This window comes from Leptinotarsa decemlineata, unplaced genomic scaffold (genome assembly GCF_025532065.1).
Source record: "Leptinotarsa decemlineata unplaced genomic scaffold, Ldec_3_MD MMD2_tig00026336_RagTag_RagTag, whole genome shotgun sequence".
NCBI lineage: Eukaryota > Metazoa > Arthropoda > Insecta > Coleoptera > Chrysomelidae > Leptinotarsa > Leptinotarsa decemlineata.
The window spans coordinates 1258254-1275762 of record NW_027412692.1 but is presented as its reverse complement, the minus strand read 5'-3'; the positions used below and the strand labels follow the sequence as shown (position 1 = coordinate 1275762).

The 17509-nt window shown below is 35.8% G+C and overlaps 1 protein-coding gene across 2 annotated transcripts in view; it reads left to right on the top strand.

Moving 5' to 3' along the window:
• Nucleotides 1-818: 818 nt before the first annotated feature.
• The window catches only part of LOC111505605 (KCNQ potassium channel), a 204561-nt gene continuing 187870 nt past the window's right edge, over nt 819-17509 (top strand). The window contains exons 1-2 of one of the 2 annotated variants that reach the window (XM_074183370.1): nt 819-2170; nt 12864-13079. In XM_074183370.1, coding sequence (XP_074039471.1) covers nt 2004-2170; nt 12864-13079 — 383 coding nt within the window. In that variant the 5' untranslated portion in view covers nt 819-2003. The remainder of the gene's footprint in view (nt 2171-12863; nt 13080-17509) is intronic. The other variant, XM_023160448.2, reaches the window with a different exon arrangement.

Sequence of the window (17509 nt, the reverse complement as noted above, 5' to 3'; positions counted from 1 at the left end):
CACTTCTCGTGCAAGACATGCTGATAGCAAGTGCATTAGGGTCAGGAACCTCTATACTTATCACGCGTCTGCGGTAGACTAAGGTGTAGAAGACACCATCCTGACAAGCCATGATGGACCCCTCAGTTTCCGACTTCAACCCACTCGACCTGAGAAAAGCGAACGTCAGGCGCTTTGATAAGCCAAGGTCTCCAATGTTATTGAAGAAGACCCCATGCTTTGGCTTACCCTTGTGTCTCCGCAGAAGTAAGGTGATCTCTGCGGATTTTATCTGAGCTTTTTGCTGAACGGGTTTCAACTCGGTAACAGAGTTGTGGTCACCTCGTTCAGAGTCGAAAACTATACTGAGTTCATCAGCTGCTCGGGCAGCTGCCCTAAGGAGAAATACTCCAATTCCTGCTCTCTCATGATCACGGATCATGCAGAGAAGGGGATCCGAACTCCTGAAGACTTCACAGGCTGTATCCAGTACCATTCTGTCATATAGACACTCCAAACTCAAAAATCCTCGGCCTCCCTGTTGTCAGGGAAAGTACAACCGTGGAATGGACGATTTATGATGCAAACTCTTATAGAGATGCATAATTTTTCGGGTCTTTACGTCGAGTTGATACAGCTCCTCCCGAGTCCATTTCACTACTCCAAACGAGTAGAGTAAGATTGGAACGGCAAGCATATTTGTTGCAGCAACTTTGTTCTTTCCCGACAGATCCGATGACCAGATCTGTCGAAGTTTGCGCTGTTACTTGCCACGGAGAGAGTTCTTCACTGCTGTTACCTCTTGTGAGTGGCGTTGTTCCACCCCGAGGTGAGTATACGTCTCTCCGGCATCCAGATAGTGTAGGATGCTTCCATCTACGAGCTGCACATCCTCTCCGTAGTCCTCGCATCGTCCTCTTTTGAAGTGGACCATTGCACATTTGTCTATCCCGAATTTCATACCGATAGCATGCGTGTACACTTTTATCACCCTCAAGGACTGATGGAGATCCTATTATTATTATTATTATCATAAAATTCGAACTGTTTGAAATTAAAAACACCTCATTCAACTGTTTTGAGTTTTATGTTTCACTAATGGTCTTTCACAAGACATCATAGCTTAGAGTGAAGAGTATAACTGAATTCCCAAAACGAGCACTGCTGCCAAACACCAGAATTGTATCACTCTTCTCGACACGCTTTTTACCAATCAACTAGGCATTATCAGGAGATAGACGTAGCAAAAACTTTTTTAGGTATCAGCACATTTTCAGTAGAACTTGGATTTTTGAATGTGTAATGAATATGAAAGAAACGATTCTAACACACATCGAAACTGCAATACTTCATTTCTGCAAGATGAATAGTTATTCTTTTCATCGTAGTGAGCCTTGTTTCTCTGTACTGAGTATGGGTTACGTCTCTAAATGAAATATACAGATCATTCAAAGTTTCAATGAACATATTTTGAAAGCTCATTGAAATTTCCTATGGAAAACTTTGATCACGTTTCTAATACCTCTGCAAATAAAGAAGATATATATAAATATATAATTTCCAATTGTATTAATTTTTGTTCATACAGTGACTCGAAACAGCCCGGTTCAACTATTTGAATGAAAAGTGAAAATGATATCTGGACTCATGTTTTAGTTGAAAGTTTTACCTTAGAATCACTTGAAATAAGAAAATGTTCGAATCAAACTCAAAAGTTATGAAAACGTTTACCATGAAAGTTTTTTTTCAATAACTTGAATTCATCTAGTCTATGGAATACGAAAATTCTCAGAGACGTTATAGAAATCCTTCCATATTATTCATCACATTCGTGAGTCTTGCAGATTTCCATCTCTTACCGTGAAAGCAACAATCAATCACTCATTCGAATACCTCCACCAGACCGAAAACCGAGCTCAATAACTCGAAACCATACGCAAAAAACACGAAAATCGCTTTCGTCCGCGAGACTATGAGCCGGAGAAAATGAAAGAGGCTAGTTGGGCCGTTTGGCCAATTCGCCAATGCTTTCTTTAGTGATGTTCCGCGATATGAATCGAAGCGAGCAAGAGAACCTGTATCGGACATCGAGGAAGCTTAGTCTTGTGCCCATCAGTCATCCGACAGATTCGAGAAGGCCATCCGGGATCAGGGAGGAGGCGACCTATCACAACGAAGGAGCTTACAGGAGGTGAGTTGTTTATTCTGTTGAAGGTTTGCGGTTCTGGAGATTTTCTAAAATTATTGAAATGGCAGTTGTTGATTCATTTTCAAACCTCCGAAAAGTTTGGTAAACATTTCTGATGTACCCTGCGTGTTCCTTTGAAGGATGTTTCGAAATACAGTATTAGCAATGAGACAGACTTCTGTGGTGAGTCACAATGATTTAGTAATTGAAATACGTATTGACAACTTTTTTTAAATTCCTGTTTATTGTTTTTTTTTTCGCTTTCTCAAATATTGTTATCAATAAAAGATCAACATTAAAACATGACATCCAGTAGAGATTCGTTATGTCTCACACTTTTTCTTCGATGCTACAGACGTTTCACATCTCAAAAAATATATAAAAGGAATGATAGATTGAGAAGGAGAAAGACGTGACAAACTTCGTCACACATCTAACTTCATTGGTTGATTTTTCGGAAGTCAGCTTTTATATCATGCAGCTGCCGGACTGAGTCATGGCCGGTGAGAAAGCACGTCCCTCAAGATGTGCAGTAGATGGGTAGAAATCTGTTATCAGTCTAGATTATTCGAGCCGTAAACATATAATTGCAAACAAAAGTTTCTATCCTTTTTTTTCTTTTCTAATACTTTATTTCTCATACACCGGCCCAAATTTACGCAGATTTGATTCCTCCCATCGGCCATGACTCAGTCGGCTAGCTGTACATCGGTACATTTGGAACACTAATTTGAACCAGACAGCTGTACCCATACAAAATAGAACCATCTTTGAACATTGGTCACTTATAAAGATCTCTGCTGTTCTGAGGTTGTTCCATCATAAAACAACTATTCATCTGATTGAAGATGTACTATAAATAATCATGGAAATTCAGATCATCTGAGGAATTTTGGATAAGATGTTTCTCTTCTATAAATACTTTTATGGGACGTGCTCAACTTGCCGAACTTCCGTGATTTCCAAATTGGACACTTTAAAAGGGAGACATCTGTTTTCAAACTAGATACATGGAAACTGATGGCTGTGTCTGAGTAAAATTTTGTGACAAACTTAATGGAAAAAACCGCATATCAATATCTATTATCGTTTCTGAGCTACAGCATGTTTTTCGAAAATGTGGATTTTCGAAAAGTTGCTGTAACTTTTTTCCTGTCGAAAATTTCTTGTTTCCATAAAAACATTTCCAGAGCACTTTTTTACATAGAATTCAAAGATGTGAAAAACTTATTTTTCCAAATAAGATATCAATAGTTATTGATGAAAAACTATTTTTTTTTATGAGACCCTGATGAGAGACTGAATATTCCTGCGTAAAATTACCTTTTCCAAAATGTAGCACACTTGATGTTTTGCTAGAGTCATCTTTGAAATACAGAGATTTTATTATTGTGTATTACGAATAGACAGTATAAGCTAAATTACAAAGGTAAATTACAAACTACTAACTACACTGAAACTAGAAGCACACACAAAAACGCATGGACACGTCACACATACACTTACGTTAAATAATCATTAACGCTGTAATACGAATTTGAAACTGAAAAAGGTTTTATTTTCGTTTCAAACGTCTCTAATGTTTTGTTTTGTTTCATTTCACTTGGTAAAATATTAAATAAACGAGGACCTGCAACATTAGCACCCTCGCCCTCGAGCTAGCGGAACTTGATATATTTTTTTTGCATAGTGTTATTGTATGAGTAGAGCCTATTAACGGAAATTGACTTTCATTTTGAAAAACGTAGACACAAATTTCCATTATGTACAAGCAGGGTAAAGTTAATATTTCTAATTTCTTAAAAAAATGTTTACACAAAAAAAAAATTCATTTGCGTTAGTTGACCAACCCCAGAAACGGACACCATAGCGCAACCTCGACTCCACTTCAGAGAATATAGCTGAGATCTCATAGCTTGAATGCTAAAGAATGCAATTTTGGTATGAGTCCATCATAATGTGATTTAAAATTAAGGTTTTTGTCAATCTCAACACCCAAAAACTTCATACTTTCCGACAATGGAAGCAGTTGGTTATCTACATCAATATATAGTGGGTCAAGAATTTGTTTGCAAGCGAGTTACTAGAAAACCACCAGCTCGAAGATCTTATTGTTTGCTCACATTTCTGTTGAATACTCGTTTGATCGGAGCCTGTTATAATCATCCCAACGTCATCAGCAAATTTCACGCACTTTCCATCAGAAACAGATTCGTCAACTCTATCTATATATACTCGAAGTAGTACAGGTTCAAGACTGAACCTTGTGGTACTCCGAGATATAGGGATATTTTCAAATTTCACGTTGACGTTTTGGGATTATTTTCAACAGCTCTTTAAACGGCCATTTCTTCCAACTCCTTATACCTATTTGATTCATATAATTTTGTCATTTTATTTTCAAATTGACCACCATCAATTGCAATCTTGCGAAAATGTCTCTGAAAGGTTGTCTTCTCTCTGGATACCTCTCGTGATACAAAGTGCTTGCTGCTTTTGCATTTTTCCCAGTTTGTATAAAACAGACTATCATATCCCATTTTTCATTATTGTCATACTTCATTGCAGATGTGTCTGAAAATTGAACAAAAACCACCAATTGAAGAGTGTTTATACTGCTCAAATCAGAATTTTACAGCTACCAGTGAAGATGCGCATTCTGTCTTATCGTCGCATCGTCCAAAGCCTACTACTCAATCAAAGTGTTGCGTTTCATAGTCTACATGGAAAAACCTAAAAACAATGTATTTTAAAGATGACTGAAAGATGAAAGATTACATAAGTGTACTACATTTTCGAAAGGTGATTTTATGTTTTATTGAAATATACAGGAATATATAGGGTTTATCATTAAAAACAAATAATTTTCCATCAGTACTCATCATCAGATATCTCATTTGAATAAAATTTGTTTTTCATACCATTGAATCCTACGCAGAAAAGTGTTCCGGAAATGTTTTCATAGAAATGAAAAAATTCTGAATTTTTCTGAAAAAAAGTTACAGCAACTTTTCGAAAATTCACATTTTCGAAAAACATGCTGCAATTCAGAAACGATAATAGCTATCGATATGCGGATTTCACCATTGAGTTTGTCATAAAATTTAATTCCAAGATACGGCCATCAGTTTTCATCTATCTACTTTGAAAACTGAAGTTTCTATTTAAAAGTGTCCAATTTGGCCACTCTGTACATGTACTACCACAGCTTCACTGTGGAACAACAAATACTGAGAGCTCAGCTCTACTTAACAGTGAATATTGTTATCAGCATAATTTCGAATATAATTTTTCTGTTAAATATTATGTATGAACAAGTTCTTGACATTATTTTTGGTGGACTCAAATGCTGAGCATTGAAAAAAGCCAATCCTGTATAGTACCTCGACACCATTGATATGAAACAAGACAAGTTGTTGCTCATTGTAATTGCTTATTGTAAAAGTTGCTTCATAAGAGCTTTTCGACATGGGCGTCACCTGCAAACCCTTTTTAGTTCAAAAATATGTTTGTTTCCTTCAGTGTAACTTTCTTATAATTCAAAATGATGGTTATATTCATATAGGACTGTAGGCTTTTTCGGCTGGCGTAAATTTTTTGGTTGGTTTTCGGTTTTATCCGTGGTGTTCTTTGGTTATAATCTTCAAACGTTTCAACAGCAACTACAGAGTTGCAGTTGGAACGTCTGGAGATTATAAACAAAGAAGATCACGGCAAATCCCGGAATCCAACCTAAACAGGAATTTGAAAGTCTACTAAGTCGATCTCTGAAGAAAACTTGAAATCTTAGAAAAAAACTTTACCGACTGATTTTTTATTGATGCATTTCAGTTGAATTCCTTTCCTATGTAAAATATTTTGTCGAACACTCTCGACCTACGGCACTCTTCACAAAGAGATCCAATAAAGGTCGGCATTCCATTCACAAAGGAGCTGAGCGTATACCAAGTGATTCTATTTGGAAATTGCAGACTGATATCTTGATATTTACATCTGGACATAACTTGATATTGATGTTAACGTGGTTCATGAATTAGAGGTCTAAACGATTATTTGTAATTTTAGGGGGTCGTGCATAAGTGAAACTAAAGTAATTGTTCTCAAAACTGAAACAATCGTTGTACTATGGATTCAGTTCAGAATTAACTCAAATTCCTCACGAGATAAGTTTTAACTATTAATCCTTTATGGAAATTTATGACAGAACATCGATTATTTGCTCTACTCACTTTCTGGTGGTTTTTTTGTAAGCAATAAAAACAAACGAATTTCTATCGTATCACCTGCAAAATTTTCATTCAAAAATAAAATTCAGATGTATGAATATCAAGGGTATAGTAAGAAATGCCATAAAGTTCGTAATCCATTATGATACTCTTATCGTTATTACTGTAGATAAAATACCAACCAAGAAACGATAATTGAAAAACCGGATCATAAAAACAATGAAATTATTGTGAAATCAAAAGGAAATAGGGAACTAGATTCAATAGGAAAATTTAACATTGCAGATATGACTAATTGGAAATATCGAAACAAAAAACAAAATGCGTACGTTCACCAGGTTCCAGCAGTCAACCCTACTACATTTTTTCATTGTTTGTTGACGGTGATTGCCTAATTTAGTATGCAGAACTTCTGCATATAGCGTAAAAGCGCCTTTTCAATTTTGCCAATTTTATTCAGTGTTGGGTTCAGCAATTACCGTCTACCACATTCGTGGTGAAGCAGCTTCAAATTCTGCAATGTTGCAGAATTCGACTCATACACGAACTACAAATATGCGTAAAATGTTGTGTTAATTTCTTTGAATAATTAAATAATTTTGAACAAAACAAAAGCGAATCAGTGACTATATCAGGGTTCATTTCATTAGTTCGAACTTCCATTGTCTAATATGATATAAAGTGATTGGAAATCCCTGAAAGAATCTGTAAAAAATTACATTTGGCAAAAAAAAAACTGAAATTACAATGGAATAAAATACAAGCAACAATTAAAAATTGAACTATTATTATGAGCTGAAAATTAAAAATTATAAACAAGAAATGAAAATTAAAAGATTCCAAACCAAGTTATTTCATGACGTTTCGATTGTTAGTATTCACAATCATCTTCGGGTGATAACTGGACTTATTCCTATCTAACTGTCTAACTAACTAACTATTTATAGGTCACCTATCCCCTCTTCCCTCTTTCCGCTTCATTGGTTTTAGCGGAAACTGACCGTATGGCGGGAGTTGGTCGTGTTCCGCTTGATTAGAGGTTTCCATATGTTGCGTATCTCTACGCTAGCTTAGCTAAACGTGTTGTTGGACACCGTAATGCGGCTTCTTTGAATTTTCTCCTAAATCAGTGTTCCTCCTTGTGGATGATTTCAGCTTGAGGCCACTTGATGTTATGTTGATGAGTCTTGTTAATAATTTTTTACTTTTCATCTCGTATTAATAGTTCAAATTTTTTGGTGTTTTGGTTGTTACTTATATTTTCTTTCATTGTAAATTCAGTTTTTTAATTTTTCACAGGTTCTTTCAGGGATTTCAAATCAGTTTATATCATATTAGACAATGGAAGTACTAATAAAAAGCACCATAAATTATTGTCAACCACCTTGAAACAAATATATCAGGGTTTCTATGCATCTGAAATTGCCCTTGATGATATTTCAAAGTCACTTCAAATTGAAAGTGTTCTCTCCAGTGTCAATATTTTTTTTCCAAAGTTGAATGTTTTGATCAGATTCACGAATGGTTTCACATAAAACATTATTCTACCTGAACGATTAAACATATTCGAATACTTCATTCAACCTGAATCACAGTTGGAAAATGTGTGGATCATAATGAATTATAGAGTTGTCATTTCCGATTTGAAGGGTCTAATCAATACATTGACTTCAATAAATTAGCAACTCAATTCCAGCCGCTAATTTCATTATTGATATCTGGCTCAATAGTCAGAGGTTGTGATGTATCCATCAAACAATGAGACCATCCAACAATTCCATATGTATTGCCAAGTAATTTTCAATTAGCTTGGTTGGTTATGAAATTAGATATATGTACCCTTTCAGCAAAACTGTAACTAGATTTCAACAGAGGAGGGAAAGTGAAAAACAGTAGAAGAATACGACTGATTCCAAACAATAAAGTCACTACGCATTTGACACTGTTTGAAATGGAGGTTTTCAAACCAAATCGTATTTTCTAGATGGAGATTTTTGTCTTTCTCAGAGATTGCTGCAAGTAGCCATCGATAACCCTTTTTTAAATGTATACAGAAATTATACAAAATAATTTTTTTTTTAACAAACTCTCAATATCCACCTTTAGGACTGATATATTTTCACAGGTGCATTTTTTGAATCAGTTCTCAAGATTAAATCTCAAAAACATGGTTTTGTGAGCTTTGAAGAGGAAAGAAGAGATGATTTTCGTTGATTTGGGGAATAGTTATTAGATGCTGAACCGAAAGAAAGAAGGACACGAGCAATAGGTTATCACTTCAATGTTTTCCTCCAAATCGATATTGTCTCCCTCAGGAAATCTTTCAAACCTCAGTAGGCAACTGACTTTGTTATATCACAAAACTGTCAATATTGCTAAAAACAAGTATAAACAATTTTTGAAAATAATTCCAATTCAAATGAAATACAACGGTGCACAGGCACCACTCTAAGAGCGGCTTAAGGATTTTCCTGTAGTGCTTCAGTTTTGTCCTTAATAAAAAGACATTTACAAAAAATATAGAAGCGAAATTGTTAACATGCGTAAAAGAATAAAACGCAAAAAATGTGAATAACTTCAAACACATTAATTGAACCAAATAATGCTCATATTCCTGATGTGGTTGTGTTTGTAATGCTGTGAGTTGTCTCGAATTGGGACAAAACAGAATTATTCAACAATATATTTTCATAGGAAGTATATTAGAAATCAAAGCACCCTGGTCAAGCAAAAACTTCATTGTAATTGAATGCAGGTTTGATGAATCAAAAAAAATATTGAATGTACAGAATTAAGGTCGAACGCTGATATAGTCAACAATTTCCCAAATAGCTCAAACTTAGTATTCACCATCCAGTATCTAAAATGAGCAATTATACGAATAATGATATTCGCAGTTTCCTTTCCATTAACACTCCACCTCCTTAGGAATCAGAATCACCTTCGTAAAACCAGATTTGTACATATATTGAAAATAATAACCTACTTATAGATTGCCAATCGAGTTTCAGATCGGATGTAATCTACTGCTGAATTCAGAATTTTCTAAACACGGGATTATATTTTTGCTTCCCACTCGAACCACCCGACTTGAAACTCGGAAGTATATTTTATTTTATTCTTTCATCAGTTCGGACTATTTTATTCTGTTCAGCGAATCAACTTACCCATTATAGCAGGGGATCCCACGATGCAAAATGGGGATTTACTCAAGCGTCATTGAAACATATTAGGTTGCAAAGCTTAGATGATAAGAAGAAAAAAATGTTATATAATATATACCTTTTCATCGGTGGGGGAAGCGGCTATAGATTTTTAAATTTGTAAAAAAATACTGTTGTATGGACAAACTCGAGCGCGTCAGATATTGATAGCATCAATGTCCTACGTATTTCTAATAATGTTGGTATGTTAATCTGATCATTTGCATGATGTGAGTGGTTGTACGTAAGGGTTAAAAGTGAAAAGAAAAAAAATTTAATCGAGCGCGTCAGATTTTTTAAGGGGGTGTTAAGTGCAACAAAAAAAAGCTTTCATTCAATAATCTGACCGGCTATTATCATAATGTGCAAAAATAATTCGCCATTTTGAAATACTCAAGCGCGTCAAATAAAGATATATATGGTTCATCTTTATGTTTTAGACGTGCTGTCTCATAATCTGACGATTATATTGATTATCTAGAAGGATTCGCTTAATCTGACAAAAACAATATTTTTTTAAATTTTTTTTCATTTCATTGAACTCAATCAATTGAAAAGCTCAGGAAATAACATACAAAAAAATAAGTGTATTTTTTAAGTGGAATACTTGTATTTATAAGAAAATAGTTTTAAAAAATGCTCAAAAAAAATTAATTTTTTATAATCATTTGATTAATCAATGAAGAAAAGAGAAATGAAACTTTCTATGTTTTTTACCACTTTTATTTGTAACTAACGTTACTGCAGTTTCGTCCTATGAGGACATTTTCGAACTTATACAATATATAAGAACATTTCAAACTTACACAAAATATTCATTTTCAAACTTATATATTGTATAAGTTTGAAAATGTTCTTATATATTGTATAAGTTTGGAAATGTCCTTATAGGACGAAACTGCAGTAACGTTAGTTACAAATAAAAGTGGTAAAAAACATAGAAACTTCAATTTCTTTTTTCTTCATTATGATTTCCTACCACGTAGTAACGGCTACATCCATCAATTGATTGATTAATTATTCATCATCTTCATTTTCATCGCGAACGAGTCTCTATGATCAGCTGTGATGGCGTCATGGCAACAGAATTCAGAGTGGGGACGGTGTGAGAGAGTAATAGATAGAGAAAAAGTGAATAGAGAATAGAGAAATAGAAACTCGGAGAGGGAAATATAGGTATCACACAGCTGCACGCATTAAACTTTATCGATGAATTTTTGTTATTTCGGCTTGCGGAAATCGTCAGTTTATATATTTTTCGTTATCCTTGAATTATTTCCTTCAAAATAAAAACAATTAGCTACGCTCGAGAATGTCAAAATGACGTTATTTTTTTACAACTTTGCTGTCCTCCCCTTTCTTTACGTCACTCTCAAATTGTCAGATTACTGGAATATACACTTTTTAGCAGGTAATTAACTCACTCTACCTTAATCTGACGCGCTCGAAAATTTCTGATGATCAATTTTTTTTTTTACTAGTCTGATCCTTTATCCCCCACAGGCGGCCTTATATATGGGGCTCATATTTGGTGGAGGTACTTAACCGGGTACAAGGTATCCCCCGGTATATTAATCTGCCGCGCTTTAGTAAATCCCGAAATCCCCTCTTGGGATCCCCTATTATTACTTATTTGCGGCCGGCAAATCGAACATTACAGTACCTAATACCATGATGTGTTGCCTAGCAACAGTTTTAGATTTTGAAAGGGATGACGTTTCAGTTCGACTTTTGTCCAGTTCTCATTTACAAATACTGATACCCGGAAAAACCTGCAGCACCAAAATAATAATACAAATGATAATCTGCACAAAATGTACAAGCTGTGCTATTTTTGCCATATTGACCAAAATTAGAGAACTGTCTTTTAAATTCCTAATATGGGATTTCTGATTTGGGGTTCATGTGCAATTAATGGATATGATCAGATTATGTTAGATAATCAGGGTAATGTGTTATGTATAATAACGTCCAAATTTCGAATTCAATACACTCCTCAAAAATTTTATGGATCACAACTTTGTAATGATCGTGTACAAGTGTACAAGAATAAGTTTTATGATGAATATATAATGTGACATTTGATAGTGGACAAATTTGATAGGAAACGATAGCGGTTGTTTTTGTCTCTTGGCTTTGGATTAGTATAGATAATTCTTATCTATCTGTAAACACACCAAAACAGTAATGGAAAAGAGCTTGATTCCAAGTTGTCAATCCAAATATCCGACCAGATTGTGCGAAATCGACTTCGGGAAAGTGGATTGAGAACTAGAAGACTAGTACAGGTACCTCGGCTTACAGAACGTCACAAAAGAGAAATAATGCAATCTGTTTGGACACACAGAGGTTGGCAGCTAAGGCATTGACGTTAAATACTTCTTTCTAATGAGTCTAAATTTACTTTTTTGGTAATGATGGTCAGGCTAGAGTATATAGAAGAAGGAACGAACGTTTTAGTCCCATTTCGAGGTGGTTCAATAATGGTGTGGGGTCGAATTATACTCTCGGATGTAAATATACTTCAGAGAGCAGAAGAAGGGGGGCACAATTTCATCTTTATGCAAGATGGGGCCCGTACTCCGCTGTAGGAATCGTGCGTTAGTGTCTCGCTTGCAGCCTGGACCCGAATCCCATCGAACATATCTAGGATCAACTTGGAAAAAGCACCCTAAGCTGTCAAAACCAACGCACTACTTTGGATGATTTCTGTCCGAGAAGCCATTGATTTCAATACAAAAACAACTTTTTGTTTTCTATTGATGTCAATAACTGAAGGGTTTAAATTTTGATTTCGGTAGTTCTTTAATTTTCTCACTTATATCCAATACACAAAAAAAATTATTCAATAATTTAGCATGGATTTGGTAGCCATTTATATTGCCTTCCAAAATAATATAACAATTAATAAGTTTTTGCTGTTACGAAAATGACAAGCTCATAAAGAAGTGATCCTTTGACTACTTTGAGTAGTGTATAATTCGCAGCTAAACTCGCAAATGGTCGTATTACGTTTTCGTAATGTTTTCTCTTCGATCTTGTTGCTAGATTTTTGTTCTGAAGTGTGTAAGAAATTTCCACTCTAATATCTGACAGACGAAGAATCAACCGCTGCTATCTCTAGAAATAATTTCATTTTGTCAACTATTCTCCTGTGAGCATTAAAAATATAGATTTTCGCATCAACATGACGTGAATCTCCAGAAAACCGCACTTCAAAGAAAATCGGTCTTTAGATGTCTCCCGACACTTGTCACCTCCTTTCAGGCATTCGTACATAAGGGAGGATTTCACGCCCATTCTGACAACAGAAGATTTTCATCGCAGCGACAGTCCACCCCCTGCTTACCCCCAGGATTTAGTACTGAGCGTCCTAAAAAGTCCCGTGAATCATACAGCTTACGAAATAAGAGAATCTAATTGCGGCTGTTCTTCCAGTGAGGATTATTGTTCTACCCGAAATAAAGAGCAGGAGGATGACAGGTAATTAGTATATTTGAATTATGGTCCGGGGATGTAAGGGAAATTATTACGGAATTTGGAAATATGTCGATTAGAGAACCCATTTCATTTTGGGATTTTTTCAGAAAAGAAAAAAGATTCACAATATGTTTTCGACTAGACTTTCGAATAAGGGTGTTGGAAAAATTTAGAATACATCCCACTCTTGCCATATCGAAATCAAAATGTACATGTTAATGTCAGTTTCGTGAAAATTTAAAGATATTTGGAACTCGTATAGAATTCTGCAATAATGAAGGTGCTTATAGGCCAGAGAGTGGAGTTAGTACAACATATGACTCTCTTCCTGACCTATCAACATTTTTATTTCACGATATGAGAATTTTTTTTTTATATTTTATATCGATTGACTGTTTTGAATTGTGACTTAACTTTTGATGTAGTTCGATGTATCTTTTACAATATATAGAGGGTTTTTCAACAACTCTAATAGTCCCCCGCCGACACAGCATTGGCCTTTGCCGACACGATGGAACGCCAGTTTCAACTTAACGTTGACGATAATGATGACATAGACCGCGATATTCTGCTCGAAGATCGGGTTCACCGTATCCTTAGGGAAGATGACGACGATAACATACGCCCAGCTTCTGTGGAGTAGCGGAAGGGTTATATCAGGGCCGTAAAGGCCAAGAAAGCTCCAGGAGTCGATTCAATAACCAAGCTGGCTGAAAGTGTCGTTTTGCAAAGTCTCAACGAAGAAGTTGAGGACCATAATGTTCTGCCTGACGAACAATTTGGCATCAGAGAGAACACTCCACTGAGCTACAGGCACTGAGACTGGTCGAAAATACCATCGCAGAGCTGAACAAAAGTCGTAAAGTTCATGTTGTGCTTTTAAACATCTCGAAGGCCTTCGACCGTGTATGACACGAAGGTCTTCTGCATAAGCTAGTCGCGTTCGACCTGCCTCGGGGCCTGTTTCGGTAGATTTGGTCTTTCCTGAAAGACAGAACATTTCAGGTTAGAGTAGAGGGCTCTCTGTCTCTGACAACAGAGAGATCCTCTCTAGAGTGCCACAGGGTGCTGTGCTCTCTCCCACGCTGTACTCTCTTTACAATAGTGACCTCCCGAGGTCCGAGCGAGTGAAGATATCTCTCTACGCCGATGACACAGCACTCCTCTCATCTTCCATAGGTTGGGAGATCGGGATCGTCTACATACAACGTGCAATGGACGACCTCGAGCGCTGGTACCTCGAATGGAAGATCCGAGTGAACCCGGACAAGACTCAGGTGATAACTATCGGAAGAACAATTTCTTCTCCGGCCAGAAAAGTGAGGATCTCTGGGTGGCAACTACCGTCCTGAAAGACTCCTGTTTTCGTAGAGTATCTGCTTCTCATTACATGTGATGATCCAATACAAAAAAATATCTAAACGTGAAAGCTTTATCAACCGTTGAATTCGTGAAGCACCTACTTTTAGAGCTAATTGACTGGTTCGTTTTAAAAAACCAGTCTCCAGTCTGGGTTAGTGTAGATTAGGCAGGAGGTCACATTACCATTTTCTATGACAACCAGGAGGCAATTAAGGCGCGCAGCTCATTTCAAGTCTTCTCAAGACTGGTAGGAAGTTGTCTGAGCGCGCTCAATGAGCTGAGTACCCAAAATAGGTTCACTCTACCTTGGGTACCCGGCCATGAGGGTCACAAGGGCAATGAGGAAGCCAATGTTCTAACCCATGAAGGCGCATCCAAGGCTGTGATCGACCAAGAACCCTTCTGCGGGGTAGCGATAGCATGTATAAAGACATCCATACATTCATGAATGCAAGCCGAATCGATAGATTGGTGGAATAAGCTCCCAGGAATGAGGCAGGCGAAAGAGTTCATAAAGAAACCATCGCCCATATTCACGAAAGACCTGCTAAACCATAACCTTAGTGTAGTGGTAGTGGTGGGTCTACTTACGGGACATAGCTGACTCAGGAAACATATGAGTAGCATGGGTCTGACAGAAAAAATACAATACAGGTTCTGTCAACTAGAGGAAGAAATCGCACTGCATGTGCTCTGTAAATGCGAAGCGATAGCAAGGCTGAGACACGCAAGATACGGGAAAGAGAAACCAGAGGCTGCCAGCTATATGAAGGGGTCAATGACAAGACTATGGAGTCTCATCAAAGATATTCAGCTAGACAATGAGCTTTAACAACCAAGGAGCATCACAATAGATCTGAAAAGGTCGCAGTAAATCAGGCCATGGGCTAGCTCCCCGACAATCTAATCTAATCTAGTGTAGGTTGACCTTCTTGGGGCTCATCTTCGATGCTAAAATCTCCGATATTTCACAAACCAAAGTCGCATTAACAGTATCATTGGAAAATGTCAGGTTGATTTTTCGAGCTGTTTCGGCAGCGCTATCGTTCAGTTTGTGGAAGAAAATTGGCCGGAAATGGCATAACGACATCATATAATAATGAGCTTTGATTTTGACGGTACTTATTGTTGATAATTAGATAATGACGTAAGTGAATCATCTTGTTCCACTCTTTTTGTAGGTTTTCCTAGGATACTGGGGTTTTTTATATGTTGTGTCAGAACCTTGCTATATCCTATCTAATGCTTGCTTGAGATCTAAAAAAGGGATGTCATATCGTTTTCTCAATAATCTGTGTTATTACAGATCAATTTCAATGTGGACCTTTTCAATCAGAATTTCTATTGGTACTTTATATCTTGTGTCTGGTTGATACTGTTGGTATATTCTTTGAGCTTTATAGAAGTTGCCTTGCTTCACAACCCGATTTCCATTTTTTGGCATATTTGTATATCCTTATTGTGTTTACTAGTTTGACTCTCCTTATAGTAAACTACCTTGTTTGGCAGTTCATTTGAAAATCGTCTGTTTCAATAGTTTTTATCAAAATTGATCTATCCTCGATTGATCTCAGGAAGAAACAACATCCAGTGTTCCGTATTCAATCTCTCCTCAACTCTGTTCAAAAAGTCATCAATAAATGCCTGTTTTGTTGGCAAATTGGCCATGCCTATGTAAACATAGCTAACTTATTTATATTTTACACCAATTATTTTAGTTTCGAGTCAGTATTGATCCACTCCTAGCAGAATTGGTTCAGCTATTTTCGATTAGAAAACTGAAAAAAGATATAGGTGGTTATTACGAGTATTAGTAGTCATATCAATGACTGTTATTTATTAGGTATCAAATGAATTCTCTTCGAAAGAAAGTACTTCCAACATTTTTATTTCGTATTGCCAGTTATCTGAATCCAAGATCCATAATTGGAAACGAAATGATATTTTTCATTAACCTTTTTGGGTTTTTCCACCGCCATTTCCTTCAAAAATAAAAAATTGTAGTGGAAACATCTATCCAGGTATAGAAGGGATTAAAGGATGTTCCCCTTATCAGTAGTTGTTGTTTCTGGTAATTTTACCTACAAAGAAGAGCTAAGAATTTCATCGATACTTATGTTAATGTATTGAAGGTCAAAAATCTGCCACCGTCTTCAGAATTGAAAAAAAATGAATATAATACAGTTTTTTCTCACTAAATCGATTTATTCGAAAATATTCAGAAAGAAAACGATTCAGCGAGAACCTTGAGATGAGTATCAATTAAATTCTTATCTGCATTTCATAGTCAAAAATCAAATACTTCAGAAAAATCTATTATATGGAAGTCTCCATTATTATTTTAATTTTTTGTTGAATTGTCGATGGTGAGAATACCTAAAAAGGTTTTTTCATAAAACATTTATTGTATCATTAAAATTCAATTCATCATCGGCATTTCCATAAATGCTCTCTCTTGCTTTCAATGTTCAGATTAATATAGACAAAATGAAAATTGTTATATCAAGACATTTCCAAATTCCTTGTTTTACCCTGATTTCCCCAGAGTATTGAAGTAATATAATGAATACCATTTTCATCTTTATTCGTCGGCAAGGTAGCTCAACATTGCTTTTACTCGTGTTTAATTTATGGCATTAATAAAATGAAACACAATTATGGCCCATCTGAATTATTTTGAATTCAAACACGACGCTTTTATATGACTATGAGGATAACATTTCGGGAAGGGTGAGTGTGTTTTGATGTTGTAGTATACTTCATTATTTTTTATATAACGGAAAATATAATATTTTGAAAAGAAAAAAAATAACATGTTGAATTACTAAAATGAAAAGTGTAATATATACCAGTATACACTGGTATATATTACCCCTCAAACTTATGTATCAATAGGAATTTTGTTAATTTTCTTCTTTTCTCACATTACGAATATGTTAGTTTTTCATCTACTTCCAGAGTCTTTTCTTTCGTGAAAAAAAAAAGATTTTCCTGAATGACCAGTTTTCTGTGGTATCAAGACAGATCCCAATACAATAAAAGTCATTCCGATTGGACTTCTGCTTTAAAGT